Source organism: Vicia villosa, linkage group LG2 (genome assembly GCF_029867415.1).
Source record: "Vicia villosa cultivar HV-30 ecotype Madison, WI linkage group LG2, Vvil1.0, whole genome shotgun sequence".
Lineage (NCBI taxonomy): Eukaryota > Viridiplantae > Streptophyta > Magnoliopsida > Fabales > Fabaceae > Vicia > Vicia villosa.
The window spans coordinates 173,670,384-173,686,227 of NC_081181.1; the positions used below are offsets into that span (position 1 = coordinate 173,670,384).

The 15,844-nt window shown below is 30.9% G+C and overlaps 1 protein-coding gene across 2 annotated transcripts; it reads left to right on the forward strand.

Annotated features, from left to right (window-relative positions):
- The first annotated feature begins 6,540 nt into the window (after window positions 1-6,540).
- On the forward strand, window positions 6,541-13,346 carry LOC131653003 (histidinol-phosphate aminotransferase, chloroplastic-like). Of its 2 annotated transcripts, none has more exons than XM_058923020.1 (10): window positions 6,541-6,669; window positions 6,887-7,096; window positions 7,379-7,462; window positions 7,963-8,117; window positions 8,221-8,318; window positions 8,422-8,530; window positions 11,222-11,379; window positions 11,467-11,609; window positions 11,813-11,953; window positions 12,952-13,346. In XM_058923020.1, exons 2-10 carry the CDS (start codon window positions 6,893-6,895, stop codon window positions 13,081-13,083), a joined length of 1,224 nt encoding a protein of 407 aa, XP_058779003.1. In that variant the 5' UTR covers window positions 6,541-6,669; window positions 6,887-6,892; the 3' UTR covers window positions 13,084-13,346. The 2 variants fall into 2 exon arrangements, with proteins under 2 accessions (XP_058779003.1, XP_058779002.1); XM_058923019.1 differs by having other exon boundaries at window positions 6,664-6,782.
- Window positions 13,347-15,844: the final 2,498 nt, after the last annotated feature.

Sequence of the window (15,844 nt, forward strand, 5' to 3'; positions counted from 1 at the left end):
TAATATTTATCTTTTAATTCTCCATCTTACATAATCCAACTTATTTAAATAAATAAATTACAAATAAAAAATTCAAATAACATATTAATATTCTATAAAATAAAAATATTTTTATTTTTAAAACAATACTTGATAACATGTAATTTACACTTCAAAATAATATAAATCTAAATTAGAATAAATAATTGTCATCAATATAAAATGGTGGACGATGGACAATTATATCTTGAACATAATAAATTACAAAATCACCTTCGCCAATTTTATTATTCTTGAGAGACTATTGTTGTAGTAGAAGTTATCGTCACTTCAAATACATGAAAGATTAAACCATCTGCATGCCTTTTAAATATGTCTACAAAATAGAAATAAAAGAGATGAGAAAATTAAAATGAATTGTAAAATAGATAAAAATGCACATTCATGTACATGTAAAAAATGAAGATACAAATGAAACTACATTCATACGAATAGAGAGTGGGCTTCAACTACTTTCATACAAATATATAGTGTGAACAGTTAAAAGAGAAGAAAGAAACATGTTAAATTCTTAATACTAATTAATATAAATAGAGGGTTATACCGTTAATTGAAGTAGTGGAATGTGAGTTAGTGGGAAGTTTTGAGTAATAGAATTAATATTGTTATAGAAATAACATAAATGTGAATTAAAGTAGTGGAATGTGGGTTAGTGGGAAGTTTTGAGTAATAAAATTAATAGTTGTTATAGAAATGACAAAAACGTGAATAATGGGGTGAGTGAGTTTTCTTTGTCAAGGGTGAGTGAGGTTTATTTATGGTTGGTTTTACATATAATAATCAATTAATTAATTATTGAATGAATTGATTTAGAATGAGTAGTAGGTATAAATTTTGAGCATTATAAAATATATTTTTGTATAAAATAAATTTTAATAATGTTTGTCTTAAATCGTGGAGTTAGTGGAGTTAGAAGTAGTTTACTTAATTATGAAGAATATTAGTGAGTAATTGCAAATAAAATTATTTAAATAATAAAACAAAATAAATAATTAATAACTAAATGAATAAAAAGACAAAAGTAACCTTGAAGGTGGTTTTTTTAGTGTTTATTTTATTTAATATATTTAATAATCAATATCAATAATAATTAGTAATGCAACGTGGTTATTTTTTATAATTTATATTTGTAATAGTTAGTGAGTTTAATTGGTTTCAATGAACTAAAATATAGGAGATAGTGAAAATATATTTTTTTAGGGTTTATTTTATTTAATATATTTAATAAAGAATAATTAGTGGTGAGTGATTTATGTTTTATTTTTGTAATAATGTATAATTTATTTTTTATTAAATTAATTGATTATTTATGATAGATTTTGGCGGGAAAATTTTGGAGGGAAGAAGTTGTAGGATTATAATTTAGTATGATTTCATGATCGAGATATAAGTTCGTGTAAGATTCTTAGATACTAAAATAAAATGTAAACACCAAAAAAAACATTAATGTCACTTATGTAAAATGAAAATCCTCCAATAAGATGTGTAATGTGTGACTTTCTTCCGTCTTTTGATGAACTTTCTCCTAATATATGATGAAATAAAGATTTTAAAAAATTAAATATGACATTGGATCTATTTTATAAATTGTTTATTAAATTGTACAAGGTGTAACTAGCACAAATCAGTTTCTTACCTCTAACTTTGCATAAAATTAAAATTTTTATTTATTGATCTTAAAAATAAGCAAATATTAGCTATTTATAAGTATTTTATTAGATGTTATTATTATTAAATAATTTCTCAATCCATTTAGATTTATTTCATTAATAAAAATCGGAATACATTCTCATAGAAATAAATATCAAAATATAATAATTTTTTATCATTAGACGAAATAATAATAACTACTAGTTGTACATAAATAAGAAAGTCTCAATTTAAACTAAAGTAATATTGATGGTCCAAATATGCAATGATTTGTTCATTACTTAAAAAAAAGTTTTTATTTTTGTATAGGGTGTGATGAATGAGAGTGTCATAGTTGGTTCTGAAAATAAGGATGATATTGATGATGTGAATTTTTTAATTATGACAACGCATTAGATATTTCATTTAAAGACTCTAATAATGGTGATGATTTTATGGAAGAGGAAATGAATAATCTTTTATGATATGACAATAACCCAAAGGATATTAGCAAAAAAAACATAAGCACAAAGGAGGAATTAATGTGAGTGAAAGTGATAGTGAGACGTGGAAAATGGGTGAGAAACTTATGATAATGGTAGGACAAGTAGGAAGAAACATCCAATTTTTAAGTTTTAGAAAGATATGGAAAATTATAAAATGGAAGTTAAGAACTTATTTTACTTCCAAGTGTGATTTTAAGAAAGCAATAAGAACTTCTACTGTCCACTTTAGTAGGAATTTTAAGTTAGTTAAAAATCATAAACAAAGGATTCATGTTAGATGTAAAGAGAAATGTGAATGAAAAAACCATTTTGCCAAGTTGCCAAAGGAGATTCTTTAAAAGATAATCCTAAAATTAATATCAAGGGTATCAATGAAAAGACTCAAAGACAATGGAATGTAGGGATAAACAAGACAACCAATTTGGGAAATATGTGCAGTTAGAGACATGGTAGATGATTCATTCCTAGAGCTGTACATCAAAATTTATGAGTATTATCATGAAATTCTAAGAACAAATCCTGGTTCTACAGTCTAATTAAATGCCTAACCTGTGCAAGAAGAAGAAGAAAAAACTTATAAAAACTTCATTTTGATATATTATACATGTGTTATGCAATATGTAAAGAGAGTTTCAAGCTTTGTAGTTCCGTGATTGGTCTTGATGAGTTTTTTTAAAGGGTCTTTGTGGAGGATAAATATTGGGAGACATAGGAAGATATCGTAATGATGAAATGCTGCAAATAGCTTTTACTATTGTTGAAGGGGAAACAAAGGATAAATGGATGTGGTTTTTGGAACTTTTGATTGATAATCTTGGAGGTAGAACTCAGGGTCGTACCTACACTTTTATATCTGATCAATAAACGATAAATATATTGTATTGTTCATGTATTTATGATGATTTCACCTTAATCTTGTATTTATTTTATATTTCAAGGTCTATTACCTATTATGGATGAGCTTCAATCGAATTTTGCGCAGAAGTTTTGTGACTGACACTTGTAAAACAACTTTAAAAAGAAGTATCCAAGACCATTTATTAGTGTGATTATTGAAATGAGGCTTAAACTAATAGTTACTTTGTTAAAAAAATTAGAGCATACATAATGAAAAATTGGATAATTAATAGGATGATATTTCTAAACTTAGGTTATGAGGATGTTTGACCTAACATGTCAGGCCAGTCAAGCAACTCAGAAAAGTCATGTAAAGGCAACGAAATTGAATGTTAGGAAGGCATCAACGAGTATTCTATCCCCATGTCATACTACAAGATTAAATATTGTAAAGAATAATGTTAAACCTACTACATGACTCAACTATCTCAAACAAAAATGACTACTCGAAGAAAGAATATCACTTAATTTAGGAAAATAAGTTTATGAATGATGTAGAATTTCAAATGTTGTTTGTTTACGAATGTTATTGAGTATATTTTTAGGTTTTTTGATGATGAATGTTGGATCATGTTAAGATATTGAATATTTCTTGGGTATTAAATTTCAATAAATTTTGATTGCTATTAATTAATGTTACAATGATTTAATTTCTCACTTTCTAAACTGGCACTAAACTTGTATAATTGACAACATAGTTTAAAAGTATGGTTAAACAGGTACAATAACATTCAACTTAGTATAAACTGAAAACACAGTTTGACAAAACTATAGTTTAACTAGGACAATTAAAAACACATATTGAAACTATAAGCTAAAAACATAGTTTGACAAAACTATGGTTAAACCTGTACAATTAGCAACATAACTTGAAAGTATAAACTAAAAACTCAATTTGACAAAACTATGGTTAAATTGACACAAATAAGAATATAATATTACACCACCACTTGTCAGTATAAACTAAAAACACAGTTTGACAACAAAAAATAACATTCAACTACATAATTTTACATTGCATTCAACTATATAATATTACATTCAACTGCTAAAAAAACAATTCAACTGCTTAAAACCTATACATTGAAACACTCAAAACAACTTATACATTAAAATAATCAAAACAAAAAAAAAACTTAAAGTCTTTTAAATTTTCTCCCACTTAAATGTGTTTTTCAGGTCCATTCTAAGTTCTACAAATTCTTGCTTTTGTGCCTCAATTGTGGCTCTCCGTGTTTGAAGATTATGCAACTTCTCTTAATTTGCTTTTGTTAAAATTTCCAACCTCCATCATTTTTGCTTTATCATAAAATGATCATTCTCATCTTTCACTTTTTCGTAATACCAATCAAAGAAACCACACCCAATTTGAGTAAAGTCCTGAATGTATTCAGAAACAACACTGACCGTGTTACAAAACAAACTATACTTTATAAATACTCATAATACTGAAGAATTTTAGAATGCTTATCCTAAAGTACAAACATTCACAAAATTGCTTTCTATAATTGATAATTGTTGTTTCCCTTCAAAGAACAACAATATCCCCACACCAGCAACTAAATCTCCATCGCAACTTTGAGCTTGAATAAACCTTTAAATCAGAACTCCCAAAACTCTTGCCTTTGTATGCACCACACTATTTTGCAATGAAAAAACAACACCTATAAGGCTATCAACAATGGTTTCTAAATTCAACACCCTACTTTTTTATTTTTACACTCCACATCATCATCTCTCTCTTCCACCTAATTATTCAACACCCATTCAATTTTTACTTACTACAATGATTTTGTTTAATAAAATTCAACACCCTACCCCACTACTTTTATTTTATATTATTATTTTCTTTTATATTTTTATTTTTTGATTATATATTAATAACAATTATCGATTAAAATTAAATTAAAATAATTAAGAGTTAAATAATTTATTTTAATTTTTTTCTAATTTAATAATTTATTTTAATTTTATTTTTCTAATTTTATATTCTTAATTAATTTTTTTCATACAAGTAATAAATACGAAATATAGGAATAGTCATTATTAAAACAAATAAAATTACATAAAACTTAAAATGCAATACAATACACTAAACATATAACACACCTAAAATGAAACACACATAACTTAATTAGTACAATAGACTCAACTCACAAACAATCTATTTAATCATGAAACATTCCGAACTTTGCCCATATGTGTTTGACTAAATCTTCTTGCAATTCGTGATGTACATGTGACTCACGCATTACCGATCTAACACACACATGATTCGCAAATGCAGGTAGCACCTCGGTTGAGAATGACTCCAGTGTACGCGACCCACTTGCCTCAAATTGATCATAATCTGTCCAATGTTGAGCATATGTATCTTGTTCATCCTCAACAATCATATTATGCAATATGATACATGACCTCATGATGAGAGCCAAATCGGCTATGTCCCACAAACAGGATGGTTCACGAATAATTTTAAATCGAGCCTGCAATATCCCAAATGCACGTTCAATGTCCTTCCGACATCCCTCCTGATATTTTACAAATAACTTATCTGGTTCACTTTGAGGAAGTCTAATTGATTTGACGAAAGTTGAGATCCATTTCACTAAAAATATGTTAAGAGTTACAAACAAGAAGGCTAAATAGAAAAATTAGAGAGAAGTGGTCTTTCATCGGGAATATTTCTTATACCAAATGTAATTTTTATGAATTCGCCAAAGATCCTGTGCGGTTTCTTAGTTAAGTTTCATTTGGTTAGCAATTTTTCCGTTTTCTTTCTGTAGGAGTGTTTTTGTAATGGGCTTGAGTACCCCTAGTGCTCCAGTTTATTAATATATTTGACTTTTCAAAAAAAAAAAGAAAGTAGTTTTTTTTAGTGTCCAAATCTAATGAAACTAGTGTCTATTTATAGAGAAAAAAAATGATGAATTTTGGTAAAAATAAAAAAAATAATTTACTATAAAATAATTGACCCAAATGATTATGATAAAATAAAAATATAATAACTTACTACAACCAATAATATTTTGGCAAATGTTTTTTGTGGCCCCCACTCTTTTTTGTTCAACATATTAAATTTATTCAGCACAATTTAATCCACCTCATTTTCAACACTCAATTCAACACCTCGTTGCACTCATTCAACTACTTAATAATTTATTCAACATGTCCATTGTAAATGGTCTTACTCATCCGTATCTTCAATTGAGATGAACAAAATAAAGTGAAATGTTTTAGCATTTAAGGTTATGACAATTATAAAAAGAATATCTAAATAGAAGTACTTGTCCTAATTCGATTTAGTCTTCATATGTATTAAAAAAAATCGGAAAAACAACAATAGAAATGACAAATCCGTGAAATGAGATGTCACTTAGAATACAATATACATATTTTGTGGAAATTAGATGGTAAAGAACCATGTGATAATTAATAATAAATTAAGAGACCAAATCAATATTTATAAAAGTGTTTCTGTTAAATTTTGCAAAAGAAATGAATTGACCAAAATATCTTCACATCTATCAAACAAAACATCCTTTACAAAAAAACCACAAAATTTCTCCACAAAAGTGCTTTTAATTTTAACAGCCACGTGAGTTAGATCTTTGTATCTCCGAATTTGTTAGCTATTTATTTTAAATATTTTTTTTTAGAATCTTTCCATTTTCCGGCGGCGGCTACCACACACAACACAACACAACCCTCGTACCTCTCTCTTTTCTTATGTTTCTGGGAAATTCATGTTGTCTGAAATGTCATTCTTAATTGGAACATTTTGATTCATCCTTGTTGTTTTATTTGTTATTCAGGTCTTAATGGGTGTGATTCATCTTCAAAATTCACCCACTTTCTGCTACACCAATTTGCAGCATCAAGTGAATCCAAGGAAATTTGTGACCATGGCTTCAATCACTCCTGTTGAACAAGTCAATAGTGCTCCTCTTCAGGTTACTGGTGACTCCTTTATCAGAAACCATCTCAGGAAATTGGCTCCTTATCAACCCATTTTGCCTTTCGAGGTTTGTCTCCTCAAACTCAATTCCATTTTCTAGCACCGACACTTTTCATACTAGGTGTGTAGGTGTTGGACTGACACCACACTAGAAGATGTGTTTACATTCGATTGATTTGTTATCTTAAATTACTATTGGTGTCAATGCATCGTGTATCCGGTGTCTGTGTCGGAGTTGTAGTAGTAGTTTGATAGATACTTCAATGCGTCGGTCTGTGTGTCTAGTATCCGTGTCAGTGTCAGTGTAATGTAGTTTAGTAATAAAAGAAGAAGAGGGTTTATGTTTCAGGTTTTATCTTCTCGTCTTGGACGAAAGCCGGAGGATATTGTCAAGTTAGATGCTAATGAGAATCCTTATGGCCCTCCTCCAGAGGTGAGCTTTTTGCTATTAAATGCTAACATAATGTAAAATTGAAAAGCTCATTGATTTAGAGTTTTGTTATTTTGACACACATTTGACATCAAATTTCAACAACAAATTAAGATGGTTAACATAGTTCGAATATGTGGTTGATTAGGTTTAGTAAATGTTAATGAATATAACAAGGTGTCACAACATACTAACTATCCACTGAACACAATTAATCAAGATTTGTATTCAAATATACACTTGAAAGTCATGGTTATTGTGTTCAATTGATATCTGACACCTTGATATACTCATTAACCAACCACTGAAATGCGTTAGCCACATATTTGAACTTTGTTAACTATCTAATTCGTTATTGAAATTGATGTCAAACTTATGTGTCTAACTATCATTTCTCTCGTTTTATTGATCTTTCATCTTCCAATTTATTTAAGTTTTTGAACTCTTCTCTTGGTTATGTTCAAGTGTACTGTCTCTCGAGTTGACTATTGGAGGTTTGTCAGGTCATGCAAGCCCTAGGGTCAATAAAATTCCCATATGTCTATCCAGATCCAGAGAGCCGCCGGTTGCGTGAAGCTCTCGCTCAAGATTCAGGCCTTGAATCTGACTATATTCTTGTAGGATGTGGTGCCGATGAGCTTATTGATTTGATCATGCGGTTAGAACCATTTCATTTCGTGGTTCACATGCTTCTATTTTTCTTCTTCTCCTTTTGTTAATTTTCAGCATAGCTAGCTATGACAACTCATTCTCATTTTCAGTTGTGTGCTTGATCCTGGTGACAAGATCGTCGACTGCCCTCCAACTTTCACAATGTATGAATTTGATGCCGCCGTTAATGGAGCACTCGTCACCAAAGGTAAGAAAAATATTTTCAACTTTTATCGTTGTTCCTTATCTCCTCTTAGCAATCTTTGGTTCTATAATCAATTTCGGATTTTTCGTTATTATTTATACCGTAGTTCCAAGGAGGCCCGACTTCAGCTTGAATGTGGAACACATAATCGAGGTTGTTAAACAAGAGAAGCCCAAATGCATATTTTTAACATCTCCAAACAATCCAGATGGGAGGTAACTGTCAAAATCTATTTTTTCAGCATCTTTATCACATACTTAGAAACATTGTTATTGTTAAATGAAATAGCGGCAGAGTTTTTGACAAACAGCAAGCCAACTTGTGAATGGATGCCCGTCATGGTGGCACCATATTCCATAATGCCGTGTTTATATGGCGGGCTTTTGGCCTTCAGCCACATTCTGCTATCGGCTACACTGTTTTGGAAACTAGGTACCTGAATTTAATTTTCTTGGAATTTGAGCTTGAACCTATTACCTAATTCAACTCCAGAAGCTTGTCATGTTGTGAGGGCTGCCACCAATTGTAACTGCTAATTTGGCCATACCAATAGTCAACATAGAATCTTAACATACCCTTCACACCGAGACTAAGGACTAAACCTTATTTATACTAATACGAGAGTACGAGACCCTCAATCCTAATTAAATAGGAAAATTTGGTAGTATTAGAGTAGTCAATCCCGGATAGAGGCGCGGAGTGGCCGACCCTAAAGATGGGATAGTGGGATAACCGCTATTTGATATTTTTTTGGACAAATTACATGAATAATAATTATAAACATATGAAGTGCAGAGGGAAGAACAAAGTGCAGAGAGAGGTGAGGGAGGAACTTGAGATTTTTCTTTGGAACGACCGAAGTGCAGAAACATCAATGAAGGAAGGTTAGGGTGGAGTCTCAACTCAAATTTGATTGAAAACCTAAAAATACCCTTAAAACGTTTTAAATTTAAAGGGTAATTTCGGTTTTTAGAGGGAAAAAAGATAGCGGGACAGGACCTGCTCTAGACTGAACCGCTCCGCCCCCGCTACCCGCTATTTACACTATAGCGTCGCTATAGTGTTCTGCACCGCTAAGGCTCTTCCCATAGCGGCCGGTCTCCGCTCCTCTCTACCAAGGTTGTCAAAATCGGGATCTTGTATAAGATCGGGAGGTGGTAAGATCGTAAAATATAAGATCGTAACTAAGATCAGAAGATCCTACTCAATAGTTTTTGTAAGATCGAGAGGGGGTAGCAAGATCGCAAAACATAAGATTGTAATAAAAATCGTAAGATACAACTTAAATGGAAAATAATACTGCGTATTTGAAGTATTTCTACATGATATTTTCGTAGGCAAGTGTATTTGTAGGAAAATGACGCAGCCGAACCGAAATTGTTGCGCTTTTGTATCTTGTCATCCTTCTCGGCTTGTAATTGTGGTGGCCGAAAATGGCTGGAATTGGCCAATCGCACATAATAATTGGTTTTACCATTTTTTTCACAATTTGACTACAATACACGATTCTACTTAAGACTCAGATCGTTGGGGGTGAGTGAGATCGTAAAATCGTGATTTTGATAACCATGCTCTCTGCTATAGCGGGATAGCGTCGCTATTGACTACTCTGGGTAGTACTAAATGAGAATCAGAAAAGGTGTTTACTGTGTTGAATCAATTGAATGAAAAAGCTGCTTAATACAATGATACAATCAGTATTTATGGACTGAGCCAACTAAGTCACCATAAGAAAACAACTAATCAAGAAATGTATTTTTTCATATCCCCACATGCTCAAGGTGTGTGGGAAAATGAAATGAGCTCAGATACATTGAACCTGTCACTTAGAAAATACTGATTGTACCCCTGTACTAAGGATATCTATAAGTTGAGAGTTCAAGAATATGCCATAATACTCATACTGTATTAGCTTGTTCAACACCTTCTCAAACAAATAACAAGTCAAGTTCCAAGTATTTAGTGTATGCGTACTGAACTGGGTTATGGGCCAGACCTACAACACTTTGATTATCGCATAAAACCAGAGGAACATGGGCAGAAGAGTCTATCTTAGAAAGAGGAACTGGGATATGGCCTTTGCCTCTAGCATATTGATCTTGAGACATAGTTCCTTGATGGACCTGGTTCTCGTGATGATAGGTGGTCCATTAGGCTGCCTTCTGATTTGTTCACCAGGAAATAATCCAAATAACTCGATTGTTTAAGTGGAAAAACTGAATAAAGCTCAGATCGTGTTCTGGACTAGAGAGGAAGAGTTGCATGTAGTTATTATGTGTTCATTCAGTATTGATTATGGAAAGCTCAGAACCAATTATGAAAGCAAAATAGCTTTTGTAAAAGTGTTCCGATGGAAGCAAGAATTCTTAGCTTTTGCGTTGAATAAAATCAAAGAGGGAATGGTATTAAGAGAAGGAAAGACAAAATGTAGTGAGTTCGAAACTAAGATCCTATCTCCGTAGCTGTGAGTTTTGGTTGGTTGTAGTTACTTAGTTCTTTCTAGTTACGAAAATTGTGTAGGAATTGGTTCAGTTTTACTTGGTTCTTTCTCGAACTATTTATGAGTTTTCAGTGGGATAACAAAATTCGATAATATTTTGGATCATTAACACAATTTAAATATATGGTTAATTGTGTTCAGCGGATGATTAATGGATATAACAAGGTGTCTCAAGTTCTCAACTCAGTAGTCATTCATCGAATACAATTAACCATAATTTTGAACATCATTACCAGGATTTTCAGGTGTCTATTTTTGAACACAAGAAAATCAAGTATATATGAAGTTATGAATACATTTTGAACAATAAACGAATATCATGTATATTTGAACACCTTAAAATTATGGTTAGTTTCTCTTCTGTTAGCTTCTGATCAAGTATATGGATATTACACTTTCAAAACAGTGTAATTAATGATGACGATCTCTTAAAGATACTTGAGCTTCCCATACTGGTGGTACTGGATGAAGCATACATCGAGTTTTCACAAATTGAGTCAAAGATGAGTTGGGTGAAGAAACACGAGAATCTGATTGTTCTTCGGACATTCAGCAAAAGAGCTGGTAATGCTTATACTTTGTTTCCCTGTCACGCTGCGTATTTAACATGGTTAGGATTCCTTGTCCTGATGTCAACCGATAAATTTTCAGGTTTAGCTGGACTTCGTGTGGGATATGGAGCTTTTCCTTTGAGTCTAATTAAGTATCTTTGGAGAGCAAAGCAACCTTATAATGTATCCGTTGCGGCCGAAATTTCTGCATGCGCAGCACTGGAAAATCCTACCTATCTAGAGGTTTTTCTGCTTCGTCATATATCTTTATAAGTTCATACATGTATACGATTGGTTATGATTTGCTCTCAATATGAAAGCTTTTATACTCATAGCTTATTAGAATTAAACTCTAATGCAAATTGAGTCACGCACAAGATGATTATTGCATATTGTTATTCTTAACGCATATCAAATGGCCAAATTTAAACAGTCTTAACATACAGAATGTGAAAGATGCTTTGGTGAAAGAAAGAGGGAGACTTTTTAAGCTTTTGAAGGAAGTTCCATTCCTTAGGCCATTTCCAAGCCATTCTAATTTCATTCTTTGTGAGGTTACATCTGGATATGATGCAAAGAAGCTAAAGGTACATTCACTTTCTTATCTTCACATATTCATACTTATTAACTAATGAGAAACTTGAATTTGTTCTTTTAAATCATCACCCTTCACATTTATCAAATCAAGAGTTAGTTTATGCTGTATGTGCATTCATTTTGCATAGCTGAAATCAACTTGTGGACTTGTACGTAGTGTTATCAAATATCAGCCATAACCTAAATGACAGTTTTTGAAATCACCACAAAAGTAAATATCGGCCGATATTACGAATTTTTCCGTCATAATCCGCTATACCGTGCTGCAGAGCGCTAGATATGGCGGAATTTTGGCTTTGCTATGGACCGACATCCACCATCACTGCTTGTGAGGTTAACTCGTTAAAAAAAAATGATATATACATGAATAGATGTTTATATAATACAATGAATGCATTAATTATTCAAAATTTTAACTCAATTAAAAAACTACAAGAACAAAATCAATCTAACAGAAAAAAATGAATTAAATGTGAAAACTAATATGGAAATAATTGGGTGGGTGAGGTAACTCAATGGATATGTGCTAGTTGAGCTATTTGTAAACGGATAGTCTAGAGTTCAATCTCTGATGACAACGTTTATTTATATTTATGTATTAATATAAACAAGTTGTTGATATTTATAAATTAATATTTTTTTTTTTATAACCGAGTCCGCTAAAGTTGACACTTAGACTTTCTGGAATCGTACGTGATACCACGAGTTAACTTGCAATTTAATAACCTTGCTCCTAAGAGTGAAGTTATTTCCAGAAAGACCATAATAGATATAATGCAAAATTGTTTTGTTTGAAAGTTTAACATCATTGTCCCGTAAGTCCATTTCCGATAGTAAAAAGTTGCACCGAAATTGATACGTTGGGGCTCAAGTTTGAACCTGCAATTTCTCACTTCTCTGTACATAGTGTGTGTCCGAATCACCACTAAGTTCTTTGAAACCAAAATAAATAAAATTTTGACTTTTTTCTTTTTTTGTGGGAACACAGGATGACCTTGCAGCAATGGGCGTGATGATTCGCCACTACAGCAGTAAAGAGCTGAAAGGCTACGTTCGAGTATCTGTCGGGAAGCCTGAACACACAGACGCCCTTATGAACTGTCTCAACGGACTATCGTAGGAGCGAAATTTCAATGTGATTGATCGATCATAAAAAGATTCTCAATATTCAAAACTAGAGGAAAATGTATTATGACAAGTTGAGGTAGTTTATGTTATGTAGACAATAACGAGTTCATCTCATGTTCTTGAAGGGACATTGGATTGCCCTTTAAATCTCAGATATGCAACATGAATGAACCTAATCTGAAGTTGTTGTAATATTTGTACTATGTATTGTAAGGTGGTTGATCTATATACCGATCAAATATATTCATTATTCAATGATGCAGAGAAAATACAAAAGCTCTAGACAAATACCAAAATTTCTTACACATAAATGGGTGAGAAATCCAAATTGCTTTGTAAATAGACAAACAGTTGAAAATATAGCATTTTGTGGAGAATGCCTTGAAAAATTTCTAATAAAGTGCCACCCCATAAGGGATAGGGTTTGAACTCTTGGAATAAGATAGAAAAAGATGATACATACAATAGAGAGAGAAATGCTACCACTTTATGATGATACATACTATAGAGAGAGAAATGCTACCACTTTATGAGAGATTCATTTTTAAAGTGGGGGACCCACACATGTTCTAACCAATAAGAAAGTGAATATTGAAGAGAGTGTTGCTAGCACTCCTCACTATAGAGATAAGGTAACACATTAGGATATATCTACCTATTAATAACTAGATTAAAATCCATGTTTGATTGCTCATCAGTTTGCTTCCTTAACTTCGAGGTCCTTATTTTTTTTTTTAAATACATGTAAAATAATCAATTATTTCCATCCGTTTTTCTTTGATTTTTTTTTTAAACATAGTTAATTATCCGCTTTTTGTAAATCCGATAATTTTTTTAGGTAATTAAAAAAACAAAGCTAACACTATTTTTTTTTTTGTTGGGAATTGTTCATGACACACTTACCATTACTCACTCATTTTAGTGAAAAAAGATTTTTTTTTTTTTTCATTGTGAGTAGTTTGAAGTATCACAAAACCACAGATTTAATTTCAAAGCCATGATAAATAAATACAAGTAAAAAAAAATGAAGATTGAATAACCAAGAAGTTTTTTTTTTTTTGTTTTTTCATTGTCGGTAGTTTGAAATTCGGGAGTATCACAAGACCACAAATTTAATTTCAAAACCATAATAAATACAAGTAAAAAAAAATATGGAGATTGAATTCTTATTCAACCTATGATATCACATATTATAATCTCAAGGATATATATATATATATATATATATATATATATATATATATATATATATATATATATATATATATATATATATATATCAGATTCAGCCTATGCATACATACATAAATAATATATATCTAATACAGTCTTAAGGGCTTGTTTGAATATTGAAATCCGTTTTACCTATTTGTTATCTTGTACAAAGTATATACAAGAAATATTATTCTTGGGGTATGTTAAGAAATATCTTTTATGTTGTTATAGTATTCTAAAAACTAAAAATATAGCAATGATAAAAACTTTTATATCATTCTATACAAAATCATCTTTTAAAAAAAGTCAAATATTCTTCTATATTTATTTTTAAATTCATTTTCGAAAGCCTTCTCCTCTCCTTGAAACTCCCAAACATAGTCTTAGGGTCTGTTTGATTCAAATGAGGGAGAGTGGAAGAGAGAGATTTTAATAGAGGGAAAGGAAGGGGAGGGAAGGTGAGAGATTGTTTTAAATTATATATATGTTTGATTCAAAAGAGGGAAGCGGAAGAGAACTGATAGATTTTGATTAAAAATATATTTGTTTCACAAAGGGAGGAAAGTGATTTTACTGATAAGTTACATTTTTATTCTTATGATCTTATATAAGTGATCTGAAGGTGAAGAACAAAGATAAAAAAAAACGAAAAAATTATAAAAAACATTGCAGTGGTTATAATTTATGTTTAGCACAAACAATTTTTTTTTTGAAGGTGAAGAACAATTATAATAAGTTGAGGGAAGAAATAAAGAAAAATCATACAAAGAGAAGTAGTAACACAAAAGAAAATAAATAATTTTGAAATATTAAAATAAAACTGAAAATATTTTAGTAAGAGAAAAAAGGAAATGCACTGACAGTGTATAGTCTTTTTACACTGTCAACCAATGAGAGATATGCATGAGAATAAATCTCATTTTTAATTTTAAAAAACTGAAATTACATGACAAATTAAAATATTTTGATTGGTTGTATGTGTAAAACTGTTTTACACTGACAATGCATTATCTTTAAACTCTTTTAGTAAATATAATAATTTATTAATTATCAAAATTCACATTCTCTCTCCTCCCCTCCAAATCCCTTCAATTCACCGGGACGCAGAAAGTTTATTTTGGAGGAATTTCGCACCATTCCCCTCCTCACCCCTTCTTAAATTTGAACCAAACATATTTAATTAGTTATATCCCATCCCCTCCATACAACTCTTACATCTACATCAACCTTCAACTCAAACTTACTGAACTTAATCTCCCCTTCATTATCAATCGTGGGTGAACAATACTCAATCTTAGTCACTATTCGGTTGTCAGTGTAATGTAATAGATTCTTCAGTTTTGATTTCGGATGTACAAGAGTGGTGTTTAATTTCCGTGACCTTAAATTCAAAAAGTGTGAAGAAGATGTTTATCATCTATCTTAGTTTAGTTTTGATGAAGACAAAATCTTATCAAAGAAGAAATATCAAAGAAGAAAAAATTTGGAATCAGAAATCAAGAATGCATAAGCTTAAGGATATTTTGGAAGAAAAATAA